Source organism: Mobula birostris, chromosome 4 (genome assembly GCF_030028105.1).
Source record: "Mobula birostris isolate sMobBir1 chromosome 4, sMobBir1.hap1, whole genome shotgun sequence".
NCBI classification, from domain to species: Eukaryota; Metazoa; Chordata; class Chondrichthyes; order Myliobatiformes; family Myliobatidae; genus Mobula; species Mobula birostris.
The window spans coordinates 178,762,941-178,783,279 of NC_092373.1; the positions used below are offsets into that span (position 1 = coordinate 178,762,941).

The 20,339-nt window shown below is 42.4% G+C and overlaps 1 protein-coding gene across 2 annotated transcripts in view; it reads left to right on the plus strand.

Moving 5' to 3' along the window:
* Positions 1 to 1,887: 1,887 nt before the first annotated feature.
* slbp (stem-loop histone mRNA binding protein) overlaps positions 1,888 to 20,339 on the plus strand; it is a 28,414-nt gene continuing 9,962 nt past the window's right edge. Inside the window, exons 1-2 of one of the 2 annotated variants that reach the window (XM_072256618.1) lie at positions 1,888 to 2,017; positions 4,490 to 4,645. In XM_072256618.1, coding sequence (XP_072112719.1) covers positions 1,968 to 2,017; positions 4,490 to 4,645 — 206 coding nt within the window. In that variant the 5' untranslated portion in view covers positions 1,888 to 1,967. Of the gene's footprint in view, positions 2,018 to 3,508; positions 3,604 to 4,489; positions 4,646 to 20,339 lie in introns of those variants that run through there. The other variant, XM_072256617.1, reaches the window with a different exon arrangement.

A 20,339-nucleotide genomic window follows, 5' to 3' on the forward strand; every position in this document is an offset into this window, starting at 1 on the left:
CTGCTTACAGTGAACAGTTTTTAAATAGTGGCAGTTTCATTCACAAGTGTTCCAAAAGCACTGATTTTTGTTACTAATATCTGGTGAGAAATAAACAGTAAGACAATTCAGAACACTTTTGCTCACTGCGATTTCAAGAATTCAGGCTTGCAGAGGCTAAAAATAGCCGGGAGTGAAAATGAAATGATTTCGCTACTTCAGCTAAAAGTATTTGAAGGTATCAACAATTATCTTAAATGTTACAATGAAAATGAAGATTTGGAAGATTCTATCAGAGGCATTTTATGAAGCCAATCTGTTATCTATGTTAGGTGTGTGCGCTGATTTTGTTCATTTACAGTGATCAAAAGAGTGCAGCAGTGTACATATACACTGGGTAAATTCTTCCGTCGATAACGGTTTTATAGTGCTGTAGTAGTATTCACAGTGTTCTAATTTATTCTGTATTTCATTTAAATACAAACTTGTTACTCAGTTAAATGGTAGTTTGTCTTTTCTTATACAGTACCTCTTTAACTATTTCCATGTGTCTCAACTAATTAGAATCCTCAGTACTTCATTTGAGAATGAGCATTGTTATGAATGAAGATTAAAATAGGCTGAACTTGCTGGAATCTGATACAAAAAAAGCCCTGAAAGAACTCTATAGGCCAAACAGCATTGGCAGAGGCAAAAAGTGTAAGGAAATGTTTTGGGTTGAGAGCATAATGTCGTGGCTCAACCTGAAACGTTGACTTGCAGCATTTGTCTGCACTTTTTTTTCTGTATCTTTCTCTGTGCTGGAATAAAGCTTGCATCTGTAAATGAACTGACTCAATGATGAATGTGATTAACTTTCCAGCAATGACATCTATAATTTGGATTAGAAGGTAAATTAATTTGTTGGTGAAATTTTATTTCACTGCATTGTTGGGAGAAGGGCATAAATCAGTTATAGGAAGCAGAATAAATGATTGAAACTGTTAGAGCAATTTTGGGTTAGGACAGATACATTTAGCAATTGACTTTGGCTACCAGTCTTCACATCTGAAAATGTATTGTGGGTTTAGTTTTAGTTTGGAGTGCAGCTCTGAACAATGGGTTTCTAAAAACTGTGAATCCCAAACCAGGCAATGCTGATAAAAATTCAATTAGATGTCTGTGGTGTGGATGTGAATTGGGAGGTGTGAATGTTGTATGTAGTTTCAAAGAAAGCATTGTCCACATTTTGTAAATATGGAATTGTTCTTTAGTGGTTAGCACATAAAATATCGAGCCAGGATACAACAGGAATTCTGCAGATGCTGGAAATTCAAGCAACACACATAAAAGTTGCTGGTGAACGCAGCAGGCCAGGCAGCATCTCTAGGAAGAGGTGCAGTCGACGTTTCAGGCCGAGACCCTTCGTCAGGACTAACTGAAGGAAGAGTGAGTAAGGGGATACGTTGGGTCAGGCAGATTTATCGACCGGAGAGTGTCTCCACATGATTCTTGCTGTACTTTGTTTTGTTGAATAAATCAGCTGCGTTGTACTTGTGACAATACTTTCCTTCAGTGACTTCATTCACGCAACAACAGGAACAAAACACTGCAAAGAAATTAATGAAAAATCAAAATGAAAAGAACTTCCAATGAACCATTTAAGGGAGGGGTCTATGCTAAAGTGAAAAATAGAGAAAAAAATCAAACCACATAAGCTTGAAAATTTGATATTATAATCAAAAACCAAAAAAAAGAAAGTGACCAAGACGGCAGGAACAATAACCTACGCCTTGTGTTGCAGTGAATCGACATGTGGCGGTTGCACCAATACGCTGCAGGCTGTGTTCCACTCACATTTCCACCCAGCCCAGTAGTTTTGGAATTGGCGCGGTGCTGGAGACGTCAGGTGTATTGTGACGTAGTCGGGCGGGTGCGCGTGCGCACTCCGAAGATTTCTGGGCTCGCGCCATTGTCGCCGCGCTGCTGCTCCTTAAAGGGACGTGGACATGTCGTACCGGAGTCCGGCCTCGGCTGCCGGAGGGGACGAGCGGCTCAGGTACTGGCTGTAGCCCGGGGTGGAGGGAATACAACGGTCGTCGAGGGTTAGGGCCGACGATGGGAAAGTTGTGAGCAGGCGGAGCCAGGCCTTGGCGCTAGTTTGAATAGATGGCGCGGTTAAGGGGCGGGAAACTGGAGCCAGTGCGGCTGGGGTACCGTCCCACGCTCCAACCCAACACTGTGGTCGGGGTACCCTCCGACCCCGCACCTAATATGCGTGTCTTTCCACCCTTCAACCTAGTACTCCCGCTTTGCAGTGCCGTCCAACTCAACACAAGGGGCTGTGGTGCCCACCAGCCCTCCGACCCCACATCCCAACAATACCAGCCTTCACGCCCTCTTTCCCAACACCCTGCCCTTGTGCCCACTATCCCTCAACACTACGGCTGGGGTACTAGGGTACTCGACAACTCAACACTGCGGCTGCAGACTGAGGCACTTTTATTAAAGTTTAATGTTATCTTCAATAGCATTACGTTGCAGTGATCGTTGGTGTCCTAAGCATAATCGATTTGATGTGTATGAAGTTATAAATCTATGTGCCTATAATCTAAATATAGCATCAGATCATAGTTTGGAGTAAACGTGTGTACCAAAATGCCTGGGGAAAGGTATTTGCTTCTCTCGCTAAGTGAGGTTTTGTCAGAAGAATTTGATTGGAGCCGACTTTTGCATCCCAACCCCGTCAATCCTGTCTTACTCGAGAACATAAGTTTAAAAAAAAATTGGTTTAAGTTATTTGCCTACTTGCGATGGCTGTTCAACAACATCATGATTATTCTTTTACGTCAGTGTTGTTTTCCTCCATGAACTACATTCTTTGTTTCCTTTATGTTAAAAATGCAAAAGGAAAACTTTTGTCTTGAATATGCTGGTATTGGGTCTCCATAATCCCTCGGGTAGAGCATTTCAAAGCTTCAATACCATCTGGCTGCAATATTTTTTTCCCTTCATCTCATTCCTGGTTGGCTGACTCCTTTATTCTGAAACTTCTCTGTGTCTCCCACTCCCCCACCCTTTCTGTACATCCCTTCTTTGACCCTGTCAAATGTAGTAATTTTGCAGATATCGGATGGCAGGCGAGTGAAGCAGCTCCGGGAGGCAAAAGGGTGGCTGACGTTTTGGGTTTCGTTGAGTTCCTTCAGTTTCATTTTTGTTCCAGGAAATTCCAGATGTGGTCGTACTAAGGCTGTATATACTTGGAACAAGATGTCTCTAAACTCATGTTGAAATCCTCTTGCATATTGTTTGCCTTCCTGAAAATATGTTGGGCTTTGTTGTAAGAACGACCTGAGCATGGGAAATGAAGAATATCTTGCTGTAGCTCTGGGTGGGGGGGGGAGGGTTGATAATGAAAATTGCAAGAATGAAAGGCAAATTCAGAAACCTATAAAATTCTAACAGTGCTAAGTAGATTACATGGAGGATGTTCCTCATGGCAGGGAAGTCCAGATCCAGGGGATAAAACTTCAGGATTTGATGTGTGTCATTTGGAACTGAGAAGATGGTGATTACACCATGCATCTGTGAAATTCTCAACCACAAAAGGCAGTGGAAACTAAATGTTCTCTTTTTGGTCAGAAGGTAAGTATATTTCTTAATGTTAAAAGAAAATGGGGCGAAGCAGAAATGGAATCTGAAATAGATGATCCACCATAAATGTTCTGAATGGTAGAGTTGACCTAAAAAGCTGAAAAAGCTACTGTTGTTTTTTGATGTTAATTGCTTGCAAAATTTAAGCCATTGGGGATCCAAGAATGAGGATATCAGGTTCCAGTGAACACCCAGACTTTTTAATCTTTCACTGATTAAATGGGTATACCATCTGTCAGTTTATCTTCAATTTGCACCAGATTATTATTCCCTCATGGAAAATGCTGTAATCGTAATCATATCTTGCATGTAATCAAGATACCTTGTTTTGCTAATTACAGCCTCCCAAAACAGATCTGCCAAGCAATATTTCTCTTTCATTAATTCAGTTCATTCATTTTCTTACACTTAATTTTTTAGAGTATTACTGATAGCAATTGGAGGCTATTTTCCATTACACTACTGATTTGAGTGTCATGTATTGGTGGAAAAGCTTTGAAATTCAGTAAGTGAGTTATTTGCTTCTTTCCCCTGGTGAGTAACCTGCTCTTCTAGTCACACTATGTAAGTGGCTCATTCAGTTGAATTTTATTGGTAGTGACTTACTACATAGGTACTGATGGTGAGGGATTTGCTGATGCTTGTACTATTGACTGCAAAGTTTGCTGCAAGTAGCTTCCCTGGTGTTTCTCTCTTCAATTTTACAATAAAATTCATTGTAAAGCTCTGATTTTGTGAAAAACAAATCCAATTTAGTTTGGTCTATTTTTCCAGTTACAAAATATGTGAAATGAGTGTGTTCTGCTGCATTTAGCCTTTGTTCTCCAGTCTTGCTTTGATTGATTTGTCAAGTGTTTTATTTCTTTCTCTTTCCTAGGAAAAAGCTACCACCATGTCGCTGGTCTGTTGGGAGGAAGCGTGGTGCAGATGGTAAACTACGCAAAGTGGACGACTTGGATTCTACTGTGTTTGATGATGATCTCAGAGACTGCACTGCAGACAGTTCTGATTGGCTGGATGGTCGGATTTCTAGGTTAGCCTCTCAATTACGTATTTTAGAAGTTCTTGGAAGAGGGCTGTGATGAAGGGTGTAGTCTTTTTTTCATTTGTATAGCACCTTTTACAACTCAAGGAAATTCCAGTGTATTTTGCAATAACAGACTACCTAAGTGTAGTCTGCTGTGGTGCATAGAAAGAAAAGGCCAGTTTGTATGTGGGAAGTCCTTGCAATAACTCATTAATGACAGGATAATCGATTGATTAACAAATCTTGCCTCTGTTGCCAGAGGCGTCTCCTTGGCTCTTAGAGGTTTCAATAGGACTACTACAGTTGCAAGAAAATGTTTGAGCTCTTTTATAATTACCTGGTTTTCTACATTAATTTCTCATAAAATGGGGTTACAATGATAGACTAGCACAATCTGTTTGAACTAGTAATATACAAACGTTTACTTCTTGTTAATACTGAGTACACAATTTAAACAATCACAGTCTAGGTTTTATATACATATATATATACACACACAAACCCCATTTCCAGAAAAGTTGGGATATTTTCCAAAATGCAATAAAAACAAAAATCTGTGATATGTTAATTCACGTGAACCTTTATTTAACTGACAAAAGTACAAAGAAAAGATTTTCGATAGTTTTACTGACCAACTTAATTGTATTTTGTAAACATACACAAATTTAGAATTTGATGGCTGCAACACACTGAACAAAAGTTGAGACAGAGTTAACATAGGATTGGAAAATGCACAGAATATTCAAGTAATACCGGTTTGGAAGACTCCACATTAAGCAGGCTAATTGGTAGCAGGTGAGGTATCATGATTGGGTAAAAGTAGCGTCCATCAAAGGCTCAGTCTTTGCAAGCAAGGATGGGTCGTGGCTCACCCCTTTGTGTCAAAATTCGTGAGAGAATTGTTAGTTCAAAAGGAACATTTCTCAACGCAAGATTGCAGAGAATTTAGGTCTTTCAACATCTACAGTACATAATATTGTGAAAAGATTCAGAGACATCTCAGTGCGTAAAGGGCAAGGTTGGAAACCACTGTTGAATGCGCGTGATCTTCGAGCCCTCTGTCATGCTACTGTGACAATTATAGCCACCTGGGCTCGGGAGTACTTCGGAAAACCATTGTCACTTAATGCAGTCCGTCGCTGCATCCAGAAATGCAACTTGAAACTATATTACGCAAGGAGGAAGCCATACATCAACTCTATGCAGAAATGCCGACGAGTTCTCTGGGTCCGAGTTCATCTCAGATGGACCGAAAGACTGTGGAACCGTATGCTGTGGTCAGATGAGTCTACATTTCAGCTAGTTTTTGGAAAAAACAGGCATCGAGCTCTCCGTGCCAAAGATGAAAACGACCATCCAGATTGTTATCAGTGAAAGGTGCAAAAGCCAGCATCTGTAATGGTATGGGGGTGCATCAGTGCCCATGGCATGGGTGAGTTGCATGTATGTGAAGGTACCATTGACTCTGAGGCGTATATTAGGATTTTAGAGAGACATATGTTGCCATCAAGGCGACGTCTCTTCCCGGGACATCCATGCTTATTTCAGCAGGACAATGCCAGACCACATTTTGCACGGGCTACAGCAGCATGGCTTTGTAGACACAGAGTGCATGTGTTTGACTGGCCTGCTGCCAGTCCAGATCTATCTCCTATTGAAAATGTATGGCGCATCATGAAGAGGAGAATCAGACAACAGAGACCACGGACTGTTGAGCAGCTGAAGTCTTATATCAAGCAAGAATGGACAAAATTTCCAATTGCAAATCTACTACAATTAGTATCCTCAGTTCCAAAATGATTAAGAAGTGTTGTTAAAAAGGAAAGGTGATATAACGCAATGGTAAACATGCCTCTGTCCCAACTTTTGTTGAGTGTGTTGCAGCCATCAAATTCTAAATTTGTTTATGTTTACAAAATACAATTAAGTTGATCAGTAAAACTATTGAAAATCTTCTGTTTGTACTTTTGTCAGTTAAATAAAGGTTCATGTGAAATAACATACCACAGATTTTTGTTTTTATTGCATTTTGGAAAATCTCCCAACTTTTCTGGAATTGGGGTTTGTAATATATGCATACACAAATCGGATTACTGACAAAACATGCGCTTCTCAAGAAAGATCTGTTTATGTGCACCATGTCTTGATCAAAACAACTTTCAGAGGACCTTAGAAGAATTGTAGAGATGCATGAAGTTGGGGAAAGTTACAAAAGCATTTCTAAAGACCTGAGTGTTCATCAGTCCACAGTAAGGGAAATTGTCTACAAATGGAGGAAATGCAGTACTCTCCCTAGGAGTGGGTGTCCTGCCAAAAGCACAACGTGCAATGCTGAAGGAGGTGAAAAAGAACCCAAGGGTAGCAGCGAAAGACCTGCAGAAATCACTAGAATTTGCTAAAGCCTTTATTCATGTGTCCACTATAAGAAAAACATTGAACAAGAATGGTATTTATGGAAGGACACCATGTAGGAAACCACTGGTCTCCAAATAAAAAAAAACGTTGCTGCACGTTTCAAGTTTGCAAAAGACCACCTGGATGTTCCACAATGTTTCTGGGGCAATGCTCTGTGGACAGATGAGACAAAGGTTGAACTTTGTGGCAGAAATGCACGCTGCTATGTTTGGAGGGAAAAGCGCACTGCACACCAACACTGAACCATCATCTCAACTGTGAAGCATGGTGAAAGGAGCACCATGATTTGGGGCTGGTTTGCTGCCTCAGGGCCTGGACAGTTTACACTCGTTGAGGGAACAATGAATGCAAACTTGTATCAGACATTTTATGGGAGAATGTCAGGGTAGTGGTCCATCACCTGAAGCTTAAAATCAGCAACAGAATGGTTTATAAAGAAGAAAATTCATATTTTAGAATGGGCAAATCAGGGTCCAGACCTTAACCTAATTGAGATGTTGTGGCATGACCCTAAAGGGCTGTTCATGCAAGGTATCCCAGAAATATTGATGAACAGAAAGAGTTTTGTATGGAGAAATGGTCCAGACTTCCTCCTCGCTGTTGTGCAAGTCTGATCAGCAGCTACATGAAATGTTTGGTGGAGGTTATTGGTGCTTAAGGAGGTTCTATCAGTTATTAAGTACAAGGATTCATACTTTTTCCAGCCTGGACTGTGACTGATTAAACAGTGTGTTAAATAAAGACCTGAAAAGTACAATTGTTCAAGTGCTATTTATTAGTTTAGGCAGATTGTGTTTGTTTATTATTGTGACTTGAATGAAGATCAGACCACATTTTATGAGTAATTAATGCAGAAAACCAGATAATTACAAAGGGTTCTCAAACTTTCTCTTGCAACTGTATAAAGTCAACATTGGAGAACAATATGGGGCGTTTAGATGCTTGAGCCTGTTAGGACAACCTTGTGATTGGCTAGTGATCTTTTGTGATGCCGTTATTTCTCACAATGTTTTTTTTCAAAAGAAGTGCTTGGAGGAAGTTAACAGTTGATCTAATATTAATCGTTGCCTGTCTGTTTGAAGCTTGTATCTGTACATTCAGGAGTGAAACAGGAAGGCATTGCTGAGTTTAGGTGATCTCCGATTCTGGGGTAGATATCAGCCAACTTCAAACTGGCTAAATGACCCTCTCAAGATCTTGTCTCCCCCCCCCCCCCAAGTTGGTGATACAAGTAATTATTTGATGTTCACTTCATTAGTCTTTTGAATTAATGTTTCTTAAAGGGCTCTTGTTAATTTTAGTCAACTTATTTCTAATTGTTGTACAAATATCCTTATTGGTTTTCATTGACATTGTAGGCTTTTTAAACAATCCCTTTTGTAAAATTTGTGGGATGTTTTGTTATCTGTTGTACTGTAAATAGTTCTGGTCACCATAACTTATATTGGTTTTAGCTGTTTGCATTTTTTTTTTGCCCATTATTTGTTGTTCCTGTTCACGATTTCCAACCTTCTCCTTGGTGGGATGAACTTTCTGTAATGCATCAGTTTTTATTTGAATGCTGCCCTCTGCTCCATTATGTCTACCCAGATTACAATGGATAGCCTCGCTTGTTGAAGTACTCCTTATAGACATCTAGAATCTTGGTGGAGGAATCATATTTTAAAGAAAAAACATTGATTTTTATCTAATTCTTTTAGTCAGATATATGTTCATATACTGAGCTAAATTTGGATGAACACGAAACTCAATATAACCTAGAAATATTCAGACGTTACTAGACCGTTTTAGTAAGTAAGTAGTATATGGGTATTACTGGGGAAAAATTGCTAGTCCATCTTCATGGTGTTGAGTTCATAGACTGCAGTTGTCTGAGGGTAATCCTGGTAAGGAAGGTTATGAATGCAGAAACTGAAGACAATTAGCCCTAGGACTCTTGTCTGTTGAATGGCATCGTGGGAGGCTGTCCTGATCTAAGGTGTTTGGCTTCAAAACCACTATTCTGTCCTCGCTCAGTTTTCCCCATTTGTCTTGAGCTAGGCAGACAGGTAAACTCCATTCCAGCATAGTCATATTTTGAAGGCGGTTTTATTCACCAAAAGTATTACGGTAAGTAAGGACATTACTTCTTGGCATACTCACTGAAAATTGATTCAAATTATAGTTAAGATTCCTTTCAGTCCTAACAATGTGCTTCTAACTAATAGCAACTAAATGAAATGTACAAACAATGTAAAAATGTTTGATGTGGAAGGTTAATTGCTTAACAACGCAATAATAAGCAATCAAGAAAAGCGCAAACCTAAAAGAAAGCAGTTAGAAATAAAATAGCAACTAAATCAGGGGAACATAACCACTGTGATCTTCCTTTGTGCCAACTGTGATTCCAATCAGTTTATCTACTGGTCTCCATCTTCAGTTTTAATAGGACTGCTTAATAATGCATCTACACATCATCTCATCTCACCTCACTTCAGCTTATTGTGCTTAGTCAAAAATAGAAGACTTTGAATTTACTTCTCTAAATTCTAAAATTCTTTGCAGCAAGTAAATTACTAATTGAAATACTATAGTGTTCAAAAAAAATTAGGTAACTAAAATCCAATAAGCAGACCCTCATTAAAAAGCAGTTTTTTTTTGTTTCTGTTTTTTTCTTCTTCATGGTGTAAGTATTAACTGGAGCACTGCAGTGCTATTGAAACTTGCACTCAGCTGGGATCAGAGATGGCACCTCCAACTGGAATGTTCGTAGAGTTGTGGGTTTTTGTTCTGCAGTGGGCCTGAACTTGCAAACTTATGGTCTGGAATTGAGTGTTCATCCAGCCACTCAAGCTGAATGTGGGCATATATATTTTGTTTTGTTTAATGAAAGTGGCGCTGGTGAGACACGATGACTCTGAATATAACAAACAAAACTAATGATTCTACTAAATATACTTTTTTGAAACTATAGTCACTGAAATCCTCAACCTGTAACTTCCCGCTGGGGGGTATGCTTTTGAATCATCTGTACAACCTGACATTTTTGTGCTATCCTGAAATATTCAGCAAGCTGGACTTCCGAGAATGCAGGTACTGTTGCTGTGGCTTTTGTTGGAGCAGACTTGGTGCTGGATTGAGAGCCTGGGCCAGAGGGTGGATAACGATCTGATATTTGGCCTATTTAAGTGCTGGGCCATATAAAGATTAAAATGTCAAGGCCAAGGGAGGACAATGAGCCAGTGTTTGCTCACTACTCCAGGAGGCTTTACTTAGGTGCTGAATGCTGGCTATGTAGGTGTGACTGCAGCTATCAGGCTCCTGGACTGGCTGAAACACTGAATTGGCTAGTTTCCTGTGGACTTAGATTCAGGGAGTCTGGTTCATGTTCTATGATCGTTTGCATTTTTTTTGTGAATTCTGTTGTGTCTTTTTGTTTTGTGGCAAGAAGGGTGCAGGAAGGTGAATCTCAAAATTCTATATGCTCTCCATTGATAATAAATGTACTTTGAACTCTGTACATCAGTACATCTGTACATTCTGAGTCTTGCACCTCTGCACTAATCCCAGCCTCACAGATGACTTCTGTGCTTGAGGTAGTAGTTTATTTCACATTAGGCCATGCTGCAGTCAAATTGCCATTTCCAGCCAGAATCCGGTGGATGCTAGGCATGAAAAGATAAAGATTAGCTTCATTTGTCACTTGTATATCGAAATATTGAAACGTGTCGTTTATATCAATGACCAACACAGTCCAAGCTGTGCTGGGGGTGTTACGTACCCCGTAACTGGGTTGCCAAACCAGCAGAAATGGATCACTCAGTTGGAGTCTGGATTACTAGAACTAAGAAAACTTTATTAAAGAAACAAGCAACACAGTACTCTAATCAAAAGGATAATGAATGCAACAGTTCAGCAATGATAAACATACATGTACACAGAAATCAGATAACAGTATCAATCAAGCTCTATCGTTGTCTAGGGGCAAATGACCAGTTTCAAAGTGACGCAAAGTTCAGTTCAGTTCGCAGTAATCGCTGCCGTGGGAGATGGACGGTGTGGGGGAAGGAGAGAGCAAAAACGAATGAATATTCAAACGGCTTCCACACAGACCTTCGCAGTCAGCTGTCGGGCGAGTCCTTTATGATGTCATCTGAGGTCACCATCCGTGACCCCTCTGTTTCCAGATACGATCGTTTCCCTGCGCTGAACCTGGCACCCAGGCAAGGGTGGACACACACCAGGTTCCCGCTGATCGTGCCTTTCCACCCTGTGCGTTTATGGCCCGGTACTTCCCACTGACTTGTGAGAGACGCATCGCTTCCAGGGTCTTGTTACCTCAGGTGTTGTGTGTGTGTTGCCTTAGCGAACCTGTCCCTTTTTATCCCCCTGCTGGGGTATCGCCTGTCCATCACTTCAAACAGTTCAGTGTTCAAAGGGGGAGCCGCTCTTGACAGTTCCCTCCTTCTGTTACACTCTCTCCCGTCCCTTCATTACACATCTCCAAATGCTGCTCCATTGTTTTCCTTATCTCTCTCTCCTGAAGACAGGTGGCAGACCAACTGCTGATCACACAGGACAGCTAACATCTTAATCTATGTGTATTCTTGTCACACTCCCCCCCCCCCCCTTAAGGATTTTTACCGGGGGGTAAAAATTACAAACATGAATACATTATTTGATACACACACAAATATACATCTTTATCAGCTATTTGGCTAATACAGCGAGTTTGAAGTTGTCAACACCTGACAGACAGTCAGCCATCACATTTTCTGTTCCTTTTATATGTGTTATTAATAATCCCTTAGACCAGGCTCCAACTTAGCAAACTTCATAGTGGCCAAAAACACTGATGAATTGCGATCAATGTAACCTCTCATTTGGTTTTGTCCCAGACCACAATAACAATGGTCGTCCCATTCCGACTTAGTTTTCTCTCGCAAGGGCTTAGTGGGAGGGGTAGTGACCGCAGAGTTATTGCAAAACTTCCAACAGTACCCCACCATCTCCAAGAGCCTTCTGAGGGCCCTCTTGTCTGTCGGGGTTGGGAGGTCAGCGATAGCCTGCACTGTAGCTTGCATCGCTGCCAGCTGCCCCTGTGTCACCACAATTCCCAGGTAAGTGACCTTCGTGTGGCCGAACTCAGTTTTTTCACTATCAAGCTGGCTTCAGACAGCTATATTAAATTTCCAATACACACCTCTGTGTTCGTCAGCCCTTTAGTCACTGAATTACTCATTCTATATGGATGTTGCTTGCTAGGCTGACCTAGTATAACAGACACCACCCAACGTCCCAGTTCTTTGCATCGCCTCGGGACAACCAAACATACAGGTGCGAGTCGTTTAATTACTTCTCCTAAAGAGTCGCTTTGTTCGAGGATTAAGGGAGAGATCGTATCAGCGGACCTGGCCAAAGCAATAGCCTTCTCCCATCTGGTCGATACCATACTCATCTTTTCAAAATTTTTTTTTCTCTTATCGGGGGGACCCTAGCTTCATTGATTTCCGTGCTAACCCCGACTAGGTTTGTTAGCATATCAAAAGCCTGTGACCGTCTCAGTTCGCATCGGTCATAATCAATAACATCCTTACAACTGGGCAGCCGGTAACCCTCTTTCATGATTCCACCAACTATTCCCTCCAGTACCGCAAAATGTCCACCGGGGGGTACCTTGTGGGCCAGGTTAAAAACCTCATCCCCATAACTCTCTTGCACCACCCCCTGTTCCTCATCTGCGGGCACGGCACTTGGTCTCCCTTGCTTCCTTAGCACTTATTCCTCCACACAGTAGCCTACTAGTTCCCTTGTCAAGTCTGTGTCAGAGAGAGCTGTCTCTGCCAAATCCATCAGCCCCTCGTCTTGCTCCTGCGTCTGCACAAATTCTTTCCTGGCTAATGCTATGTCTGTCCCAGCTCCCTCACTACCTCTTGCCTCACTACACTCCTCCTTTTCACTTTCTACCCCCTTCTCGTACAAGGCTGGCAGAAACGTCTCAGCTAAATTTACTACCGCGGTCCCGTGATGAACCTGTGAGTCCATGGGTGGGGCCTCACTGCTGGCAGGCTGACCTGTCAATCTCACTGCTGGGAACACGATTCCTCCGGCGATGTCATTACCGAGCAAGACTTCCACGCCTTTCATCGGTAATTCGGACCTCACCCCGATTGTGACTAGTCCAGAGACCAGGTTGCTTTGTAAGTGTATCTGGTGCAAAGGGACTGACTCTGTCCCTTCTCCAATACCTTTGACCTTGACCTCCCCAGTCTGGGTCTCTGAGCTAAACTGTAATACACTCTTCAGTATTAGTGACTGGCATGCTCCCGTGTCTCTCCAGATCCGCACTGCAACTGGTTTTAACCCCTCCTTCACTGACACCAATCCGGCCGAGATAAACTTCTCGCGCCCTTCCTAAACTTCGGCAGACCTTTCCTTCCCTAGTGGTTCGTTTACCAGCTCGATACAGCCAGTCAAAATCGCTGTTTTTCCTTTTCCCGTCTCCTTCTTTGGGGCAAAGCACCTGGACGCAAAGTGTCCGACTTTCCCGCAATTATAACAGACGACCCCAGGAGACTTCCTACCAGACTGCTCCCGGTCTACCTTATCCTTCTCACTAGTCCCCGGCTTACTTTCTAACTTTTCCGGCGGACTCTCCCCACCGTCCTGACTACCCTTCTGGTAGCCTTTACTCGGGGCAAACTTCATTTTATGTGTCAACGCATACTCCTCCGCTAACTTAGCAGTTGCGGCTAACGTGGCTGCCTCTTTCTCATCTAGGTAGGGTCTCATACCCTCAGGGACACAACCTTTAAACTGCTCAATCAGGATCTGCTGTAGCAGTCTGTCATAATCCCCCTCTACCCCCTTTGAGGCGCACCAATGCTCACAATATGTCTGCATCTCACGGGCAAACTCCAAATACGTGCGGTCCCACTGCTTCCTCGCATTCCGGAACCTCTGCCGGTATGCCTCCGGGACCAACTCATAAATCCTGAGGATGGCCTCTTTCACCACCTCATACCTCTGGGGCATCTTCCGCGGACAAAGCTGAGTAAGCTTCTTGGGCTTTCCCTTTCAGTACACTCTGAAGCAAAACAACCCACATATCTCTCGGCCAGTCCTGACTGATAGCCACTTTTTCGAAATGGAGAAAGTACCGATCCACGTCGGTATCGTCAAATGGGGGAACCAGCCTAACCTCCTGGGTCACCCGGAACCCTCCACTTGGTTCGGCACGAGCCCCTGCTCTGCCCTTATCTTTAACTTCTCCAGCTCGAATTCCCTTTCCCTCTGTTTCTCCTCTCGCTCCAGCTGTCTGTCTCTCTCCTGCCTTTCTAACTCTCTCTCCTTCTCTTCTCGCTGCAACTGTCTGTCCCTCTCTTTCTCTTCTCGCTCCAACTGCTGTACCTGGAACTCGTGCTCGAGTCTCAGTTTTTCAAGCTGCACCTGTACCGCGTCTCCAGCAGGTTTTTCAATAGACACCACCCCCAGCTCGCCTTGGGGAAACACACCTTTAGATACATAGTGCTCTACGATAGCTCTGTGTATCTCCTCTCTCCTCATTGTCGACTTCCCCTTAGCAAGATTCAACCGTTTGGCCACAGCTACCAATTCCGATTTCCTAGCATCCTCTAATGCCTCCAAGGTCGGCGCCTTTATAAGTTCCTCAGCCTCCATTTCTGCTGTTTGTCTTTTCTTTCTTTCGGGAATTTTAACCCAATCAATTACTCCGTCCCAAATTTAGCGTTCAAAATCGCGGACGAGAACCCCACTTATGTTACGTACCCCGTGACTGGGTTGCCAAACCAGCAGAAATGGATCACTCGGAGTCTGGATTACTAGAACTAAGAATGTTTTATTAAAGAAACAAGCAACACAGTACTCTAATCAAAAGGATAATGAATGCAACAGTTCAGCAATGATAAACATGCATGTACACAGAATTCAGATAACAGGATCAATCAAGCTCTATCGTTGTCTAGGGGCAAATGACCGGTTTCAAAGTGACGCAAAGTTCAGTTCAGTTCGCAGTAATCGCTGCTGTGGGAGATGGACAGTGTGGGGGAAGGAGAGAGAGAGAGAGCAAAAACGAATGAATATTCAAACGGCTTCCACACAGACCTTCGCAGTCAGCTGTCGGGCGAGTCCTTTGTGATGTCATCTGAGGTCACCGACCGTGACCCCTCCGTTTCCAGATACGATCGTTTCCCTGCACTGAACCTGGCACCCAGGCAAGGGTGGACACACACCAGGTTCCCGCCGATCGTGCCTTTCCACCCTGTGCGTTTATGGTCCGGTACTTCCCACAGACTTGTGAGAGACGCACCGCTTCCAGGGTCTTGTTACCTCGGGTGTCGTGTGTGTGTTGCCTTAGCGAACCTGTCCCTTTTTATCCCCCTGCTGGGGTATCGCCTGTCCATCACTTCAAACAGTTCAGGGTTCAAAGGGGGAGCCGCTCTTAACAGCTCCCTCCTTCTGTTACTCTCTCTCCCATCCCTTCATTACACATCTCCAAATGCTGCTCCATTGTTTTCCTTATCTCTCTCTCTCCTGAAGACAGGTGGCAGACCAACTGCTGATCACACAGGACAGCTAACATCTTAATCTATGTGTATTCTTGTCACAGGGGTAATACCACTTCCTGACTTAGCAAGCACCTCTGGTGTTTCATTTTGTAAGTGTGTCAGTGTCAGTCTATGAAAGGTCCTTTCAGCAAGGCTGGATGCCATTGAAGAAAACTGCCATCAACTTTCACATCAGGAAGGAAAATGTCCAAAGGCCAAGGTTACAAACCTGGCAGTAGCAGCTCTGCAATGTGTAGTAAGAGATGTTGACAAATTTCAAAGCAACAAGTAATAAAAAGTTGCCATGAGTTGGATAGGCAAATTATTTCATTGGGAATGTTGGTCTGATGGAAAAGCAATGCAGAGGCTGAAATCATAATAAGCCAGTCCCAATGGGAAGGCAGGTGTCTGAGGTAAACTTGATCTGGCAAGAGATTTCCTGAATACACAAACCTTCAAAGGTTCATTTATTAACAAACGTGTATGCAGTATACATCTCTTGAGATTGTTTTTCTCCAGATAGCCACAAAACAAAGCAATGGAAGTCAGTTCAAAGAGAAATAGCAACCCCTCCCCACATTGACAGAAAGAATGGCAACATGATTATCAACCCACCCCCACTCCTCAAACCCATCTATCCCCATACAAGATGCCACAAGAACATCAGCTCCTGAACCTCCCCCTTTGAAATTTAAATGCAATGTGCCATCCTTGCTGACGTATGAGGATCCTTTAGTTGAACACATTCACTCTGTTGGGGAAGTACCTGGACAGGTCCTTTAACTTAATCTCCTAGGGACACGTGGATGCCAAGCCACAATGGAAAAGTGTACAGCAATTCAAGCTAAAACCCACCCATTGCTTTTCTAATGAAGTTTGTAGTTCTTGTCCTGCAAGATGCTTACTAATCACTTTGAAAGTCTCTACATTGTTGAAGTGGGTCATCCCTGAACCCGAAGAAGTGCCTGAGAAGGATGAGCACGTGACTAAAGAGTAAGTGAGGGAAATGGAATGCAGCATCAAAGAGAATTTTGAGCATAAAAGAAAGGGCTAGACTGATGGGAGTTTATAGAAGAAAAGTCTCTTTCAACTGTCTTGTCTTTTAAAGGTAGGAGAGGTGGAGTATGCTTTATGGTTAATTCATCGTGGTTATATCTCAGTCCTGCTCAACCAGCCAAGAACATCTGGCACTCAAATATTGTCCATTTTGTCTGCAAAGGGAGATTTCTGCTATCATCCTGGTGGCGGTGTAAATTCCACCTCAGGTCAATGTCAGGCAGACACTGGAAGAGTTGAGCACTGTGATCAGTGGTCACGAAACGGTACTCCTGGATGCCTTCCCTGTCATTGTGGGGTATTTCAACCAGGCCAGCTTGAAAAAGTCCCTGAACAACTACCACCAACACATCACCTGTAGGACCAAAGGAGCCAACACACTTCACCACTATTTTGTCACCATCAAGAATGCTTACCATTTTTGAATTAAAGTTTCAATTTCATTAGGTTTTGGCAAAAACATTGTTTGACCCAGCTTACCTTTTAAGTAAGCCCTTAATTGAAGGTAACAAAAGAAAGTATTATTTGATATTTTATATTTATGCTTTAATTGTTCAAATGACAACAATATACCTCGTTCATATACCTTGAAACTTTAATTCAAAAAGGGAAAATTAAATTTATTTCTTGTATGTATAATTTGATTCAAGAACAGACAATTAAACAAGGAATCCATAAGTCAAAACAAAAATGGGAAACATCTGAATATTAATATTGATGAAACAAATTGGTCAAGACTCTGTCTTGACAGTATGACAAATACAATAAATGTTTGACTTAGATTAGTACAATATAATTTTTTACACCAATTATATATTACACCACAAAAAATAAATAGATTAAATTCAAATCTATCCGATAAATGCTTTCGGTGTAATCAAGAAATTGGTACTTTTTTACATTCTACTTGGTCTTGTTTTAAAATTCAACCCTTTTGGATAAATTTAAGAGTCTTATTGGAACAAATTACTGGAACTCAACTTCCACATAACTCTGTATTATTTCTATTAGGTGATATTGAAGGGATAAAGCCGAAACTTAAATTGAATAAATATTAGAAAGAATTTATGAAAATTGCATTGGCAGTAGCTAAGAAGACTATAGCAGTTACTTGGAAATCTGATTCGTGTTTAAGTATGAATCGTTGGAATAATGAAATGGCTAGTTCTGTTCCACTCGAAAAAATTACTTATAATTTAAGAGATAAATATGTAACATTTCTGAATATTTGGCGCCCTTATTTCTGAATATTTGGCGCCCTTAAGATAGGATGGCATATTTAAGTGCTCTGATAAAGATCTTGGTCCCTTGGGGAAAGTAACGAATAAGTATACCAAATTTATTTTGAACTCCATGGAGCATGTGGAAACCTTCTAACACCCAGACGGTTCTTCTTTCTTCTTTTTTTACTTCTTTTTTAGGTAGGACTATATATGGGGGGGGGGAGGGGGGAGGGTAGACACCATCTTTTCATGTATTCATTTTGAAAATTCAATAAAAATTATATTTTAAAAAAAAGCTTACCATGCCATCCCATACCCATATTTGGGAAAATGTGATCACCTAGCTGTACTTATACTGTCAACATACGGGTAGAGACTAAGGACCATAGCAGCAGTGGTGAAGATCAAGAGAGTATGGTTAAGGGATGTGGCGAAATGCTTACAGGGCTGCTTTGAATCGATGGAGTGGACTCATTTTTTGAATTTGAATATGCCACAGTTGTCTCCGACTTCATCAAGACGTGGATGAGTGTGTGCCTTCAGGGAGGTTCGTAGTTTGCTAAGGGCTAAATCTGTGGCATTCAAAACCTGTGACCAGAGCTATACAAGTAGCCCAGGTACAACCTACAGAAGGCTATTTTAATAGTTTAAAAAAAAAATTCCAGTTGAAGGTAGAAATGGAATTGGATGCCTATCAGTTCCAGCAGGGTTTGCAGGTCATTACTTCCTGTAACACGGGTCCCCAACCTTTTTTGCACCGTGGACCGGTTTAATATTGACAATATTCTTGCGGATGAGCCGACCGGCCGTGGGGGGGTGGTGTTAATCATGACCGGAATATAGGTGATAAGTCAACTAAGTCACTTATAAGTGGCTAATGCACTCAATTTCGTTTCTTGCAAAAGGGGATACGAGAGGATCATGGGTCAGGAGGTCCGGGAAGAAGGGGAGGGTGGGGGGGGACCCAGAGGATGGGCAAGAGGTATATTCAGAGGGACAGAGGGAGAAAAAGGAGAGTGAGAGAAAGAATGTGTGCATAAAAATAAGTCTTCCCGGACCTCCTGTCCCATGATCCTCTCGTATCCCCTTTTGCCTATCACCTGTCCAGCTCTTGGCTCCATCCCTCCCCCTCCTGACTTCTCCTATCATTTTGGATCTCCCCCTCCCCCCTCCAACTTTCAAATCCCTTACTCACTCTTCCTTCAGTTAGTCCTGACGAAGGATCTCGGCCTGAAACGTCGACTGCACCTCTTCCTACAGATGCTGCCTGGCCTGCTGCGTTCACCAGCAACTTTGATGTGTGTTGCTTGAATTTCCAGCATCTGCAGAATTCCTGTTGTTTATATTAGAAGGGGGTTCCTTGTGTCCAGTCTATTCCGCAATTTAGTTTTCATTGCATTTATTGTAGAAAACCCCGCTTTGCAGAGATATGATGTTGGAAATGGAAGCAACGTTTTCAGTGCTATCTCAGGATATTCAGCCTTGACTTTGATCCAGAATGCCGGCAGAGATGTTATGTCAAACATACTTTTCAGCCCACCATCATTTGCAAGCTCGAGGAGTTGATATGGATGACGCGTGGGTAATGACCTCGCGTGCGTTCAAGTTCCAACAGTGGGCGTGCCAGGGAATGAGGAAAGGTGCAGCTGACTCATCATTTCATATCACCAAATCATATCATTTCCTCGCGGCCCGGTACCGGTCCTCGGCCTGGTGGCTGGGGACCACTGTCCTATAAGATGAAACCTAACATGAATGGCTGTGGTGCTCCATTACCAGATGAGCTCAGTGCCTTTTGTGCATGCTTTGAAAGGGAGAATAAAACTGCACTTGTGTGAATTACTGCAGCGTGTGGTGATCATGTGACATTTGTGTTGGGAGCTGATGTCAGAACATCTTTTAAGAGGTTGAATCTCTCAAGAGGATCTGACTACCATGGGCAGGGCATGGTCACTTTTACTCACCTTATTTTCTTGAAGGCAGTATTGAGCTGCTGTCTTGAACTGCCACAGTACTCTCACATTTCTATTAATAGGAAACTCTAGACCTTTTAGATCCAGCAACTGAAGGACTGGTGAGACAGTTTCTCATGAGGATGGTGTGCAACGTGGACAGGAACCTGCAACTGGTTGTTTTCTCCATATACTTGGTCCCTTAGTTTTCTTGAGTGTTAGAGATCAATGATTCATGAGGTGCTGTCAGTAGCTCACATAAGCAGCTGCAGTGTTTTTTTGTAGGCACTGCAGCCACTGTGTATGTCAGTGGTGGAAGGAATAAATGTGTTGATTGGGGTACACAGGACCGCTTGAGTATCAGTGGGCCGAGGTGATACTAAATGTGTCGTTAATTAAGCTGAGAATTGGGTAAAATACATTACAGAATGTGCAGGATGGTGTATGACAAGATTTGAAAGTTCTTTTCCAATGCAATGAGACAAATTGCAAAAATCTCTTCACTCCT